General features: G+C 38.0%; 1 protein-coding gene across 2 annotated transcripts; it reads right to left on the reverse strand.

Annotated features, from left to right (window-relative positions):
* Positions 1–3369: 3369 nt before the first annotated feature.
* On the reverse strand, positions 3370–15221 carry LOC149818185 (uncharacterized). 2 transcript variants are annotated; one of them, XM_089985002.1, is made up of 7 exons: positions 14626–15221; positions 12268–12393; positions 12131–12174; positions 8417–11551; positions 5468–5572; positions 4839–5013; positions 3370–3833 (listed from the first exon to the last, which is right to left on the reverse strand). In XM_089985002.1, exons 2-7 carry the CDS (start codon positions 12382–12384, stop codon positions 3627–3629), a joined length of 3783 nt encoding a protein of 1260 aa, XP_089841128.1. In that variant the 5' UTR covers positions 12385–12393; positions 14626–15221; the 3' UTR covers positions 3370–3626. The 2 variants fall into 2 exon arrangements, with proteins under 2 accessions (XP_089841128.1, XP_089841129.1); XM_089985003.1 differs by lacking the exon at positions 14626–15221 and adding an exon at positions 11684–11855 and having other exon boundaries at positions 12268–12318.
* Between the last annotated feature and the right edge of the window lie 1925 nt (positions 15222–17146).

Genomic DNA, 17146 nt, shown 5'->3' on the forward strand with positions numbered 1-17146 from the left:
AGACCGGAGAGGTCGGGCCAGCCTGGTCCTCCAGCGCCGGCCGGCGACTCTGACTCCTCTTCTTCCTCGTGTTTCTCTGCCACAAAGTCGTCATCGTTCGAGAAGTCATCGGTTTAAATTTTGAACGGGGAGATAGGGAAAATTTTGCGCCTTAGATGGGACGGTTAAAATCGAAAATTAGCAATGGAATTAGCGAGGGAAAAAATTTGTTGCTAATTAGCGACAGATTAGCTACAAAATAATTCTCTCGCTAATTTTGTCGCTAATTAGCATTTTTCTTGTAGTGTTTGGCGATGAAATTACGAGGGAGATATTTTTGTCGCTAATTTTACAAATATTTTGAATGTTAGCGACGGATAGTTTTCTTTCGCTAATTCATCACACATTTGAATTTATATTTTTAATATATAATTTTATCGCCTTTTTTTCAAATGCATACATGTATTTTTTTATTTATAACCGACACAAAGACCTGGCTGTGTTGGCTCAGCCTGTCATACGATCATCATTGGCAACGCAAAACTTTGAAGCTAGTTCCTCTGTGCCCGGGGCCTATGCTAGGCGTTGGCTTGCACAGAGGGGTGACACTCGTGGGAATCGAGCCTTGACTGCCGGTCTAGCAGCCAAGGCCCCACCAATGTGCTTATTATCATCAACCTGCCTATTGTTAATATTCATTCTTTACCTATTTTACCCTTATTAATTTATTCCTCTCTCTCTCTCTCTCTCTCTCTCTCTCTCTCTCATAACCATATCAATGCATTCGAATTGGGCCAGGCAGGCTTAAGAGTGGATCCATCTGAAGAAGAAACTAAGAGAGAGAGAGAGAGGCATACCATATATTTTAGTAGAAGAAGAATGGGCGAAGATGGGTTGTGCACTCTAAACCTTCCATGGTTTCTTGACCTTTCATGGACGCTCATGCAGGCCAATGAAAAAAATTGTTACGTGGGATTAAAAGTTAGAAATAAAAAATAATAAAAAAAGGACAAAGGCGATGAGAAAAATAGGAAATCAATTGTCATGGGTAAAAATGACTTCTAAAAATTATGAGGATAAAATAAAGATTTGTGAATGAAAGTATGAACCATTACTCTGGTAACTAACCACAAGTATGATTTTGGTTAACGACAGAATAAATTATGTAATTGAAATATCGATCTTTTTGGGTATGAAATTGAATTAAAAAAATGGGTATGTTTTTGTTAATAACCCAAAAAAATCTTTATCTTCCAATTACCTCTTCATCATTTTCACTTGATCTTGTTTTTCTTCAATTAAAATGTATGCATGCAAAGTGTGACATTTCACCTTTGTATGACTAAGAGCATTGGCCTAAGGGATGCAGTGATGCAACAATATATCACTATTTTATTTTAATATTTCAAAATCAGACAAAGTACACTAAATAAACGTGATATTTTCAGAATATCACAATATTAGCAGTTTTTAATTGCTTTTACATATATAAAAATAGATAAAAATATAAGAAAAACATTATAACTGAATATAAATACCATGTTGGTAAAAAAACATCACGATTAAAACATGATATTTTGAAAATATTACAAGCTTTCATGATTATATTGATTTTTGAAAATCTCAAGATTTTTATCGTGCGATTTTTAAAAAATGGCCGATATTTTTAACTATGCAATATGGACTATATAAGTTAGGCTTGAGAATAGAAATAACAATAATTCAAGTGTATTTTTTAAATTTCTCTACAAGAAAGGGTTATTAAGAAATTTACTGGACCTACCAAGATGTATACCGTGGGATATTTAGTCAATGGCCCAGTTTACATTGAAACTTCACACCATGATGGAGTATTGAAGCACAGATGATGTTTCATGCTTTCCCTGGGCCTTGGAATGCAGTGTACAGCTTGGCAAAAAGGCCCACTAGGAATGCACCGTTGTAGGTGGTGGGCTCGGTCTGGTCATACTTCCATCTCTGGTCAACATAGTTATGCCGGTCAACATGTTTGGATCGCTCTCGATGCATTTGAACCACATCTTAAACCCTACGGCACAGTTGACTAGAGTCGCCATTTTGGTTGAAAGAGAGCTGTGGGGGATACCTCATGGATAAAATTTCCAAACAATTTTTCTTTTGAAAGAAGAAAATTCCAAACAATTGGATCTACTCAATTTTTTATAAGGGATTGCAAGTAGTGGTGACCTCATGGATAAAAGTAATAATGCATAAAATATATATATACAAAGAGAAGGATGTATAGAAAATAGGGTGGGTAAGGAACCCCTAGTTAGAACTCGGAGGAGGTTCGTTTGACAAAATCTGATCTCATGGATAAGTTCAACATCATCAAAATAGTAAGTTTCTTTTCTTTTTTTTTGAAAGGCAAGCTGGGGTTAGGCAGACACCTAACAGTTATACAACCATACCATTGGGTTTTGAACCTGCAACTTCCCAATACAAAGTCACGTGCACTAGCTGTTCCTACCAGACAAACGAAGCCCCCCATTGGTAGTAAGAATAAACTTTTGGATCATAGTTTTTGGACATAAAAAACACATCCGAGGGTCATGGGTTAAAAAAATGAAAATATTACATCTTTTACTAGAGGGTTCCTTACCCACGGGTAGCAAACATTAACCCTAGAAAATATATAAATAAGATATGAATTATTAATTATAATATAATATATATACATATTAAGTTTAATATGTAAAAAATATATATTTCATGTATAAATAACATGGAATGTTTTTACAAGAGATAGCTCGCGTTCAGCTCGTCTTATTCAAGGACGTGCGGAGCTTAAGCTTGGCTTGGCTAAATAAGAACACGAGCAGAGTTCAATCCACTGGTAAACTAGCCAAACCCAAACATGCCCTGTTTGGTTCATTCAACTGGCCCTATCTGACAGCCATCCATCTTTGGACGGGTGCGGTGTCCAACCCAAAGAAAAGTTGAGATGGATGGTTAGGGAAAGTGAAATTACATGCTAAGCATGCAGCACAGCTCATAAAAAATGTCCTCATATATAAAACCTACAATAAAAAAAACATGTATGATTGTATGATTTTAGATGGCATTATATGATTTTTAAGATTTTAAATTTACAATAAAAATCATTTATGCTTCCCACACGTTTTTCAAATGTTCTCCGATTTATTACCTACAGCCTAAAAAAACTCATTTCCAGATTCCGTTTCTCAGGGTGATTTCTGCTTTTGTTTCCTTCCTGGCAACCGTGGATTGAACATCTCCGGTCAAAGCACTTTCAGTGTTGGCAGCAGTAGTGCTAAACTGTGATAAAACTCTTAATAATACAATATATAAAGAACTCAATACGAGACAATTACCACCCATAACACAGATGAAGTTTCACATGTTGCAAAATTTTAGTAGAACCGCTTAAATTGATTCTGTATGAAAAGTTGAGGTCAATTACAGTTAACAGCTCCAGGAGGGTTGGGGCTAATTGCTTCACCCTGTCAATTACAGTTAAGACATTTGCCGGAAAGTAAACCATATACAGATAATATACAGGAGATGCAACAACATAAGTTCTGATCTAATTGTTAACTTCCATCAGATCTTATCTATGAAGGAAGATGTTTATCCCAAAAAGATGATGGTTCAAACCTGAAGGTGTATTACCACCTCCGCGAGAGAAAAAACTCATAATCCGAGTGCCTATTCATGGTTACATGTTCACCTTTTCTAACAGCCGCTCTTGACATCATGGAAGCCGTATTCTCTAGAGTCTTCAACCTCTTCTCCAGAATTATAGCTGGGTCAGGAGGCTGGTTATGTCCCACAGGGATCCCCACTGAATTCTTTAATGAGAACCAGCATTCTCCCTAGATAAGCAGCATTAGGAAAAAGAAAATTATTAAACACGAACTGCTACATTTAACAAATTCAAAGAAAATCCTTTCCAAAGGGCTAATAAAAGTAAGGTATCAAAGCTGTTAAGAGTTCAAGAAAAGAGGAGGATATTGAGAATATGTCCTACATCGACAGCCCATTAGTATGTGACATTAATGTTTTCTTTATAGGCAAGCTGGGGTTAGGCAGACCCCTACCAGTTATACAACTATTCCATTGGGTTTTGAACCTGCAACGTCCCAACACAAGGTGACGTGCACTAGCTGCTCCTACGAGACAAGCGGAGCCCCCGTTGGTGAAATTAATGCTTTCTAGCAAGACTAACTACCAAACAAGAAATAGCCAATGATCGGGTCATGATTCAGATTGATTAATAGATGCCATAAAAAAGTAAACAAATGGGGAAAATAATAATTCTCGATCATTGGGCATGAAACAAATAGAACAATTTCCCCTGATCCAGTTAATACAGTCCATGAAAACATTTAGCATTCCCACAAGAAACTCTTTGGAACAAATCAAAATCCAGAAGCATACCCTTAGAGCATATTACATTAAGCATGTAGATATTGCAAACAAATAGAGGGGACTGTTATGAACCTTAAGGGCATGTTTGTGTGTCACAGGTTGCTACGGAAATGCACGGTGCCCCGTGCATTTTCGTGGGCCCCACAAACCCACGTTGAAACACAAGAGCCTCTTTCCACAAGGAAATAGCCATGGTTTTTCAATGGGAGCCCCCCCTTTTCAGCGGAAAACAGATAAATTAAAATTGTCTTCAAGGGAAAATCAAAGTATGCAGATAAAAAATCAAGCAACTGATCAAACAGCTCTAACTTTGTAACAATGACCATAAACGGTTCCTTCAATCTATAGAGAAACATGGTATTCTCCTATTGCTATAAAAAAACATAGTTATAAAAGATCTCCAAATAGTTACCAAGCAAATTCTTTTAGAAAAGTAAAAATCTAAATACCTGGTCATTGTAATGCTGCAATCCAGCAACAGGAGCAACAAGAGATTTCTTTTCACTTGGAGAATCCAATGAGGTGCTTCTAGTGATAAAATGGCCAAGTGAATGATAAGTCAAAAATGCTGTTCGGAAACTATCCTCTGGTATTCTGTAAATTGGATACCATGCCACAGAATACCTGAAAAATCCAGTACATAACAAACTTGTGAGACAAGGATTCAGAAGAAAACAAGAGTGGAAATTCAAAGACCTTTTAGATGTGAGAGATGTGATGGATGAATTGGAAAAATTATGGCATCTTATCCAAGTGAGTGTGAGAGAGAGAGAGAGAGGAAACGTGACATAAGGTAGAGCAAACATTATAGAACACCTGATACACAGCACAGTCCATGCTCAGAGATGAAACCGCTCCAATGCAGTTTGTATTACACACAATTTCCCAAGAGAGCAATTTTCATATTTGAAGCATGTCACATCAATATGTTAGGTCTTTTATAGTTTCCTTTCTTTTTTGTCTCTTTAATTCGGAGAAGGGGTCCAGATAGTAGAATAGCTCAATCATTTGGAAATGATGCACCTAATCACCCAAGAAAATCTAGAAATGATGTTTCAGGGAAATATCTGTCACTGACCAGGATGCAGGATGGAGATCATGCAGAGACAAGTTCTCCAGAAGTGATGGGTCTCCAGACATTTGAGAACATGAAGATGCACCTGCCCTTACTAGCTCCTTTACCCTGAATTTATCAATAAAAATTCACGTTTAGTAAGCAAAACAAGAAGAATCTGCAACATTTGCAAATAACGAACAAAATTCAAATGCCTTCACACATCATACTAGCATAGCATACCAAGCCCAAAGCTTTTAAGTTTTATACAAGTCAGATAGTGATAAAAATTCATTCCTAATCAGAATGAACTTTTTTCAAATTATGATGCTTGTAACCTGTTAACAACTCCCCAAGCAACCATTAACATCCTGAAAACATATCCAAAGAACATGCCCTCAATGAATTAAAAACTCCATTCAGAAACAAAGAATGTTTGTAGCGCAGAAGGATATTTGTAGCGCAGGTAGTTAAGGAAGTTGATTGGTGTCTCGAGGAGGATTCAGAATCAATGTGGAATAAGATAGCGGGTGGTATGAGAAAAGTAGCTAAGGAGGTATTGGGTGAGTCTAAAGGCGGTGCACCACTAGGTAAGGATACATCATGGTGGAACGAGGATGTCAAATTAGCTATTAAGGTTAAAAGAGAGTGTTATAGAAATCTAAGTAAGAGTCGTGATAATGAGAATTTGGAGAAGTATATGATAGCAAAGAAGGAAGCTAAAAAAGTTGTTCGAAACGCGAGGGCTAAGGTATATAAGGAGGTTTATGACAAGTTGGATACCAAAGAAGGCGAGAAGGATATTTATAGGCTTGCAAAGATGAGAGATAGGAAATCGAAGGATTTGGGTATGGTTAGATGTATCAAAGATGAAACGCAAAGGGTTTTAGTCAAAGATGAGGAGATTAAGGAGAGATGGAAAGATTATTTTGATAAGCTATTTAATGATAGTCATGCTCAAGATCTTGGAGACTTCTCCATTCCTTTTCATGAGATAAATCGTGACTTCATGCGCAAGATTCAAAAGAAAGAAATTGCAGAGGCTTTGAAGAAAATGAAATCAAGAAGGGCAGTTGGCCCAGATGGTATACCTATCGAGGCTTGGAAATGCTTGGGAGAGAAAGGTTTAGAATGGTTGACAAATCTTTTTAACTTGATTTGGCGAACAAATAAGATGCCTAATGAGTGGAGGAAGAGTACTTTGGTGCCTTTATATAAGAATAAGGGTGATATACAAGATTGCACAAACTATCGTGGTATAAAACTCATGAGTCATACTATGAAACTTTGGGAGAGGGTGATTGAGTCTAGGTTGAGGAAGGTTGTCATGATATCGGAGAATCAATTTGGTTTTATGCCTGGAAGATCAACTATGGAAGCTATACATCTTCTTAGACAACTTATTGAAAGATATAGAGAGAGGAACAAAGATTTGCATATGGTTTTTATTGATTTAGAGAAGGCATACGATAGAGTACCTAGGGACGTTCTCTGGTGGACAATGATGAAGAAAGGTGTTTCTCTCAAGTACATTAGTATAATTAAAGATATGTATGAAGGAGTAGTAACCAATGTCCGCACTTGTGGAGGGGTGACAACCAATTTTCCGATAACGGTTGGGTTACATCAAGGATCTGCTTTAAGCCCTTTCCTATTTGCGATAGTGATGGATGAGCTTACGAGATCAATTCAAGAAAATGTACCGTGGTGTATGTTGTTTGCTGATGATAGTGTTTTGATTGATGAGTCTAGAGCTGGGGTTAATGCTAAGTTAGAATTATGGAGACAGACATTGGAAGCTAGAGGTTTTAAGTTGAGTAAGAGTAAGACTGAATATATGGAATGTCGGTTTAGTAAGCAACGAAGTAGTGATGGGAGTGTAGTGAAGCTTGGTGAGCAAGATATACCGGTGAATGATTATTTCAAATATTTGGGATCCATCATTCAAAAGTTTGGAGAAATTGATGGAGATGTAAATCATAGGATAAAGGTTGGGTGGATGAAATGGAAAAGTGCTACTGGAGTGTTGTGCGATCGTAGAATGCCATTGCGGTTGAAGGGAAAGTTTTATAGGACGACTATTAGACCCGCTTTACTATATGGTACGGAATGTTGGGCTGCCAAGAGACATCATATTCAAAAAATGAGTGTAGCTGAGATGCGGATGCTTAGATGGATGTGTGGAAATACAATAAAAGATAAGATTCGGAACGAAGAGATACGTAAGAAGGTAGGTGTTGCACCCATTGAAAATAAGATGCGAGAGAATCGTTTACGGTGGTTTGGACATATTCGGCGAAGGCCTAATGATGCTCCAGTTAGAAGGTTGGAGAAATGGGAAAATATATTAGTTAAAAGAGGTCGGGGTAGGCCTAGGAAGACTTGGATGGAGATGATAGGAAAGGATATGAATGCTTTGAACCTCACCGAGGACATGGCGTTGGATAGAAATGATTGGAGGAAAAGGATTCATGTGGAAGACCCAAAATGAATTTCTTTTTTGGTTCATATCGCTGACCCCAATTGTTTTGGGATGAAGGCGTAGTTGTTGTTGTTGGTTGTTGTTGTTGTATTCAGAAACAAAGAAAAACACAGGAGAGATGGTGGATTCTTGTCTTTTAAATCATCCACGATGTTGCTAGTGGATAAGAAAAAAATATTTTTCATGTTCAAATTTTCAAGCCATTAATGCACACTAGAAATTTTGACTGCTATGATCAGATGTGGTATCTAACCTACAGACAAGTTAATAATTCACATGATAAGAGTGCATTTTGTCTTATAAACAAAAGAAATAACAGAATATATTAAATGCCAATAATGTCATTAACACTGAATAATCTAATGACCTTAAACAAATCATCGGTAATACCTATCATGGTCGAAAAGACCCTCTTCCTTTCACATTGAAAAAAGAAATATGCAATTGCACAGAAATTTTTCTAATTACAAAGAATACAACGGAACACTCACTTTTCAAACAATGGCTTCCGTTGCTGAGGTCTTTCAGATTCAAAATACTCAAACAGCAGCTCTGAACCATCAGAACAAGTTGCATAGGACATGTTTCCAGATGAAACACTGTGTCCTTCACAACAGATATATGTGGATGAGTTAGACACACATGGAAATCTTGCATGAACCAGTGCATCACCATCATCAGCCTTGACCGGCTTTGGTAGAAGCGTGGACAGAATAGGCAAGCGCCAAAGTTTACTTAAACCATCTAATGTCTCAGACTTGTGAAATTCCATTACTTCAGTGTCTGAGATGCTGCTGCTAGGTGACGAAGAGCTCTTAGAATGTCCAAATAATTGAACCGCTGAAAGAAGAGGAAGAAAATATGCACATGACTCATGTTGATAAGCTCCCAGTCTCCTGGAATTTTGGCAATCTTCTATCTTCACTTTCAACCCGTAGCACCCAGGTTCCTCGTACCACTGCCAAACTGTTCTCAAGGAATGATCGGGAATCTGGTGTTTACAAAGGATATTCCGAGACAGATCACGGTCGAAGCAACCCTCACAATAGCAGGCACTAGAAGTTGAAAAAAGCACGGGAGAGGCAGCATGCAAAACTCTTTCAAATTCAGCAAGGTGACTGCCTGTTGCCAATTGAACGTCTTCAGACTCAACTTGGATTCTATAAGCATCATGTAGAGCTTCTACCATCTTGTCAAGAGCACTAGATGTCTCTTGATCATTTAGACGATCTTCTATGCATGTATTAGTGGTAGCCACTGTGCTTGAATCTACTCTGTACATGCTTGACTCGTAGTTACTTGACTTCTCAGGCTGTTCCAAACCATTGTCAGGTGGAAGGCTTGACCTCCTAGTGATCATGCCTTCCAATCCCTCATCAGTTGAAGAAAGAGGATCAAATACATGAGATAGCCCTTCCTGTTCTTTATAATTGTTTGCATCTTCCAATTCAAGGTTTGATTCACTATCACAATGAATCTGCAAACTGCTGCTTCCAGACAATGCTTGCCTGTAATCAGCATCAATAGGAGACAGATGAATAGATTCTGTAAGATCTCTACAGAATATTGCCCCACTATCTGATTTTACTTCATGCTCAAATGCTTGTTCCATGGAATAGGAAGGTTTCACTAGAGGACATGCATCAGTCAAGTTGGTCTGTGTGTCTTGTACACCGCATGAATTATGGGAATCAATTATCTCACCATTGGCAGAATCTACTTTTGAAGTAGGAACATACTGAGAATATTCAGAAGCAGAATTCAAGTTCTTATGGTGAATTGCTTGCCCTGAAACCTCTGTTGCTCCATTATGAAAAGCATTAATCTTATTCTTAGAAGACCTAATTAAGCTATTTCTGCCAGGAAGACTCCTCTTGGGATGGCAATCATGCTCTAGGTTTGATTCTAAATTTGCTTTTGTATTCAGCCTTTCAGAATTCTTATTCATTGAAACTTCATCTTCCCTCAATAGCAATGCACCTGAATCAACAGCATCAGAAACAGTCTTCTGAGAATCTGCTCTGACAGATGTTTCATACAGAGGTGTGAATCTGCCATATCTTTCCTGTTTGCTTTTCCTCTGGCCCCTGTCATGTCTAATGTATGAATATGAACCTTTGCAAACAGCATCTTGTGGAAGTCGGCCATGATTCAGATTTTTTGGGTCACTAACACATTCATCACCAGCACCTTTTAAGACCTTCTGCCAGACAGAGTGATTGTTCTCCTTCCCAGTTCGAACATGCATATTTGCATAACCGCTAAATCTCTGAGCTAATCCAGTTGAACTCTCAGTTGATTTATTAGTTCGTCTAGACTTCCCGCTTGGAATAAATTCATGTTCATTTGTGCTGCTACAGCTACCACTGCTGCAGCTGATTCTGTCATTGTTATCTATGGAATTCCTTGAGCAGTCTCCAGGGGAGATATGCAAGTTGTCAGACATATCTTGACTGAATTCACATGAATTTTCACGAGATAAGTATTCTGTATCAAAAGGTCCAATATGAGAAGTGGTGTTACAGTTACTACTATTTGAGGCTGTCCCGCTGCCTGGGGGAATTATCTCAGTTTCCTCCTTGCTTGCCAGTCTTGTGTTGATATCAACACTGGCATTAAGACATCCTTCACTGTTCCATCCATCCAAAAATGGGTCAGTAATACAAGTGACATGCCCACCAATGAAATTTCCAATAGATATGTCACCACAATTACTTCTATTAGAATATTTTAAACTGAAGGCAGCTGCAGTTTCATGAGTGGATTGAACTGATCTTGAAGTACTTATAGCATAATCATGAGAACTTTCCTTCAACCCCCTTATGTTGCTATCTATAGATTCAGCACCACAATCTTGAGACATCGATATTGTACAAGGTTCTTCAGCTACAGTCGGTTCATCTAGAGAACATATTTTTGGTGTTGCAGAAGAAACTTCAGAGCTCAGACATTCAATGTTCCCCGCATCATCTTTATCCACCACAATATCCTCTAGTGCACATTCTTTTGTGCTTGGTGACTTGACTGCCAAACCATCTACATTAGCACAATCAAGATTAACCCCAGGACCAGCATCATACAGGGAAGTTTCCTGAACACTTTCCTCTTCCACGGATACAGATGAAATATTCTCTGTAGTTCTTTTGTTATGTTTTCCCTTTTTCTTTGGCTTCTTTCTAGAACTCCTTCCATGTTTATCTATCTTAGTAATATCCTTAACCTGATTGGTCGAATCAGATGTACCAGAACTGTATGGGTCAGAGGAGCCAGAAGAAACATTCAACAAATCAGAGACTTTCTTCCAAGAATCAGCAGACCGCTTGGCAGCTCTGCTCTGAACTTTTGCTGCAACACGGTTCCGCACTTGTCCCATATCATTGTGCCGAGAGAAATGATTGAGAATAAATGGCTTTGAAGAACATGCATGATCAAGAAGATGACTTCTCTGGACCCTTTGTGGCTCAACCTGGAATAAGATAGCTGATGGCACTGGTTCCAAACCATCCATTTTCCCATGAGCTTTAGAAGCCAAATGGTTTACTGGATCAGATCCTTGCAGCGGCAGAAGAAAAGGTGCCACGATTTTCCAATGTTCATCAAACTCAAGGCTAAAAAAAACAATGTACCTGAAAACCAAAACGTGACAAAGGACTTCCAGAGTTACATTTACTGTGTTGTCATAGAACTTCAAAAGTTTTAAAATCTTAACTAATAAATTAAAAACATCAAAGGACATCATCATACATGTGTTAGGATACCTGTTTACTCCTAACAAATCAAGAGGCATAAAATCCAACAACATCCAAAGACAAATGGGTGAAATCAGCAAAACCATTTCTCCTCAATTTAAATTCACAGGTGACAAGTCAAAATGGCCAAACTCGACATCTTTTACTGGGGTAATAAGCATAGGACTATGGAATCACAAAACTGCAAAAAAAATAATAAAAAGGTGACATTTAGGAACTCTGTGTATGATTTTGCAAATCAAGACAAGGACACTTATTCACAGAGAACTGAAAAAGACACAAGATCACAGAATACAGTTAAAAGAATTTTTTGTGTCACTCAAAACACCAAAAGCAGGCCACAAACTACATAAGCTTAGCTCCACCCAACCAATTAACCAAAAATGGAAGTGCAAGGCCATACCCATAATATGGAAAAGCAGGCTATACCAACAAGAAATGATTGAGTCATCTCACCTTTGTTCAGAATCGTTTAAGGTGATGGGTGACACCTTGTGATCCTGCAAAAAATTACAAACCCATGATTAAGCTACCATGAATCTTAAAGACTATCGCCATTCAGAAGAAAAAAATAGAAGTAAAAAATGTATGACATTTGCACTGATATTGCAACCACTCTGTGCTAAAGATTTGTTCGATTTCGTATAAACTCCCCCATCCGCAACTTTTGTACTATTTCTGCTTGTCCTTGCAAGGGCCCACTGCATCATTTGGTGTGCCTGTCCAAACCAGCAATGCAGGTCAATTGTCAAGGTTTACAAGCTGAAACTGCATAGGAAAAGAATGAGAAGGAAAAATAACAATTTTTATGGGAATTAATCGAACTTAAAAAGATAAAACAAGAACAAGGTTAGGAGGGTCCACTGATGTTCAAGGCATCCATATAAAAACACCAAACAGGAAAACAAGTGCTTCCTTGTCCATAGCCATAAGATATAGCAAATTACCTCAAAGCTCAGAACATAATCAAATTCACAATTTTCCAAAAAGAATAAATAAAATGTAAAAGAACAAAAGCGGCATCCACCAAATAAATTATTGTAACAAAGAACATGTAAATACATGAGCTCCAAATTTATGATAATGCTGTAAGCAAACAATAGCAAAATGGAATATCTTTAGGTAAGTCTTGAAAAAATCACAACAGTGTTTTCCCGAGATGGGCAACCACAGGGTTGGTTAATCAACTGAAACCCAATAAGCTTCCCTTAATAAACATATGAAGAAATTAGGTTGTGATGTCAATCTCTTCCGGAAAAAAAAAGGTATCTGTACCAAATGACACCTCTGAACACAGTACCTCGCTGTCATCTCCAGCAAGAACTAAGTTACAACCGAAGTTTGATACTTGAAATTTTGAACCGGATGAAGGAATGGGCTTTCAGTACAAAGCCAATACTGATTCAGTTTAACTATCAGAAGCAAAAATTGGATTACAATTGATTATTCTCAGTTCTTGAGAAGAACAAGACTTTATAAGCATAGCCATGCCAGGAACTGGACTGCACATTACAGGATGTACTTGCCAGAAAAAGGACAACACTGCATAATTACAAGAAAAAATTTACAAAATATCACTTGAACAATAAAACTGAATGTTTCCCGGTCCAATAAGTGGCGAAGAAAACTGCATGTGAATGGGAGTGGAGGTTCATCATCCAAACAGCTGGGCCCTCCACTCAACCATGCCGGATCCTCTACTATTCTATGTTCTTCCCAAAAGCATGTTGATCACTATGTTGTGTGAAACCGAGCATCTTATATTCGCTGAGATCAAGCTTTTCCTCTGCAGGGGCTTTGTGCAATAAACCCCCTATTGGTGGTCATCTGTGGTCGTAACGTAGTCCCATTGAAGTTCTCGGGAAGAGCAGTACTCTTGTGTGTAAGCACAGCAATTCTGATGAAAACCGCCCAACCCAAACCAACTAAGAAGAACCGAACCTGACAGACGCATCTCTTTGGGGTGGGAGAGTACTTCCAGTAGTGGGTACCACGTAGGGACATTGACCCACCTACTTGGGTCCTGTATGGATTCTCAGAAAGGGGTGCTCCTAGGTGTGTATAGGGGGCGTTGTTTGTTCTCAATAATGGATTCCTCGTCAAGTCTGTTTGTGGGGTGCAGACACTCATGAACTCGAGTGGTGGCTATAAGGGAGACAGAGAAAGAAACTGTACCCAACTAGGAATGGACTTAAGCTCCCGATTAGGTCGGACAGGGAATCGGTGAGGTCTTATTGTGAAACATAAGAGCTACCACGCCGCCCATCTCGCAAAAATATTTGCAGCATTCTTAGATTGATCTTCAGCATGTATACCAAAGACCTCCGATCATCAAATTTGCAACATCTATGCAATTAAATCAAATGAACAAACAGACACATTACTCTTGAGCATATACGACATTCATTTTTCTCCAGATATGAGTTCTAACCATAAGCAAGCACCCCCCAAGAAACCCAAACCCTGATTCTCATGGTTGAAGATCAGTTCTCCATCAAGAAACCCTTCAAAATAAAGAACTCAACTTCAAGATTCGCACGCAGCGACAGACTGAAACTAACTGATGAACACGGACGATCACTTATTTGCAAAAAAACACCAAACGCACAACAATTAAAAGGAAAAAAGAACAACGAGAAAGGCATCATCCACATATTATTCACACACGAAATTGCATTTCAAGAGTTCTCACACTTCAGAAAATATATGAATACATAAAGAAACGAAATTTCAATCCCAACAGCGCCGAAATCGTGATAGAAAAGCGACAACCCCACCCTGTCAGACTCCTACCTACATAAAGCCAAGAAACTTCCAATCGAAAAACCCCTCAATATATCAAAAGCCACCACATGCAACCCCGATCATTGTAAAAAACGCCAACTCCCAAAAGAAACCCCCACGATTTCCCCCAAGTACATAAAACAAAAGCCAGTGAAGCAAAAGCCTACCGACACAATGATTCGGATGTGACCCAGACGTTCTCCAAGGCGACGAAGACGACGATCCGAAACAGAGAAAGAGAGAGAAAGGAAGAAGTTGTTGTTGTTGTTGATGATGATGATGATGATGATATAAAGACTCAGACGATCAACACATCTACGAAGGTGACGGTCCAGAAGCTAGAGAGAGAGAGAGGAGCAAGAAGAAGAAGATAAAGAAAGGAAGAAAAACCTTGTGGGAGAGAGGAATTAAGGGGTTAAGGGGAAAGGATGGCCTTCTTCTGCTAAGTTTGGCGACGACAGCCCAGCGAGAAATGTCTGAGGATGGAACAAAGATATATATAGAGAGAGAGAGAGAGAGTATATATATAGAGATAGAGAGAGAGACTCCGCTAAATCTTTCGGACAAAATGCGCTATTTTCTCCTCGCTCAACAAACCTCTTCGCCCTCGGGCGATTTTGGTAAAGGCAAAAATGACGGCTCTCTTGTGTGTGTGAGAGAGAGAGTGAGAACGAGACCCGGAAATAAACGGCAAGAGACTTAATTGTAAAGCCGACGCTGCGTATTTATAACGACCTCCTCTCAAAAGGAAGCTGCGCAGAAGTTTTGGAGAGAGAGAGAGAGAGACATACACTCAGTACTGATACGTGGAGTCTGGAGACTCACTCCCCTTCTAACTTTAGAAAAATTTGAGCAATGATGAGCTGACATAGAAGCATGCGTGAGCCTCAAGAAATGCACCAGGATTCGGCCACGTGGGTTTGGAAGGGCAGCCGGCGCGGAAGGGTTGGTTGAGCCATTGATGTCTTGTGAGAACGGATCGGATTCGGCCCGCCGTCCGATCCGGATTGTTTTTTTCTTTTCTCGGGAAACGGGAAACTCACTTTTTAAAACTTGGTGGCACAACCGGTGTCACCTGGGTCGGGTTTGATTCGTTCCCATGTGGAACCATACCTGGCCCGGATTTTCGAGTGCGAGGTATCGCATTTGGACCTGAGTCCAACCAGATCTATCATAGAAAAAAACATACTCAAACCCAATAACAACTACATGAACCAGACCCAAGTCATACCCAGTAAAGTACTAGTTTTTTTATCATTTTTACATTGAAATTTTACGGGTCTTAATCAGAACTCGTGTCAAGCTCTATCTGCCATAAAATTTTACAAACTATACCCAGCTTTATGTATTAATGGGGACACGAGTCTTAATTGGGTCTTCTTATTTATCACAATACTTGAACCCTATAGGGTTTGGTACTAATCGAGTCAAGGTAAACCCAACCCATTGACACCCCTACATCCAATTGTATCATAGGCCTGTTGCTTGATAGATTGTTGAGGATTGAACGGAATGAACAAACAAAATAAACAAAACACTTGTTATGCTCATTAGTAACCACTTTACAAGTCTAATGTTTGTGTTTATTGTTTGTAAACGATGTGCAAACAATCTGGACAGACATGGATAATTGGTTTGATTGCTTTATTTTGACAAGTTTGTTATGAATTTTTGCCTTGGACATGGATTGAATTATGAACATATGTCTAAACCCATGAATTTTTTCCTTTAATATGAATCTCAAAATAGATCCAAATACCAACAAATAAAAAATTATATGTAAAACAAATATACAATAATTTTTTTATATCACGGCACTATAATTAGTATCGGATATGGATTCAATTATGAACGTATGTTTAAAATCATAAATTATTTACCCAAATATGAATCTCAAATTAAATTCAAATATAATAAAATAAAATAAAAATATTTTAAATCTAAAATCTCGGATTGATCTAAAAAAAATGATAAAAACTTGTGTATTTTGAGTAAAAATAATAATTGATATTTTTTTATAAATGATTTAATCAATGTCATATTACAATCTTATTATAAAAAATAATCATAAAAATATCAAATCTTATTAAATCAAATTAACTATAAAAAATAAATTATCAAACCCTATTAAATCATAAAATCTTAAAACACAAAAATTAAATCACAAATAAACCAAAAAATCACAAACTATAAGAAAATCAACCATAAAATTAAATAAAAAAACTCTAGTTCAAACCCTAATCAAAGAAAATAAAAAAAGCTTTAATTCAATAAATTTAATAAATTTAATTCAAATAACTAATCAATGAAAATCAAAATTAAATAGAATATCACCTGACCTTTTCATCTAAAGAAAGATTTTGAACCTACACCAATAAATTACAATTTACAAGTCTTGAGCAAAAATAGGACCATGTGGTCAGAGGGGTTTTGTGGATCGAATCTCGTTGGTGCATGAGACTACTGTTGCTTTGTCATGATTGGGGCACGTGAGGCTGGGTGATCGTGTCTTCAACCCCAACTTTTTCTTCGGAGGAAGGAGGGCCCATTAAGTAACCCTCGGTGAGGGTTCTTTAGTTATTATATATATAACAATACTAAGATTTATTCAATAAAGAATACATAAAATATGGCTAGGCTTTTTCTCTAACACATATTTTGGTAGTGGGTGCGTGTGTACGACCTACA

The sequence above is a fragment of the Nuphar pumila genome, chromosome 13, assembly GCF_984573655.1.
Source record: "Nuphar pumila chromosome 13, dmNupPumi1.hap1.1, whole genome shotgun sequence".
NCBI classification, from domain to species: Eukaryota; Viridiplantae; Streptophyta; class Magnoliopsida; order Nymphaeales; family Nymphaeaceae; genus Nuphar; species Nuphar pumila.

What these genes read in the sequence shown, in the direction of transcription:
- LOC149818185 (XM_089985002.1), bottom strand. Translation starts at nt 12,384, where the DNA reads ATGATGCAGTGGGCCCTTGCAAGGACAAGCAGAAATAGTACAAAAGTT. An exon ending in TTAAACGATTCTGAACAAAG is followed by an intron (nt 11,552 to 12,130) that starts GTGAGATGACTC and finishes TTTGGTTTTCAG; the next exon opens with GTACATTGTTTTTTTTAGCC. An exon ending in TGCAGCATTACAATGACCAG is followed by an intron (nt 3,834 to 4,838) that starts GTATTTAGATTT and finishes CTGCTTATCTAG; the next exon opens with GGAGAATGCTGGTTCTCATT.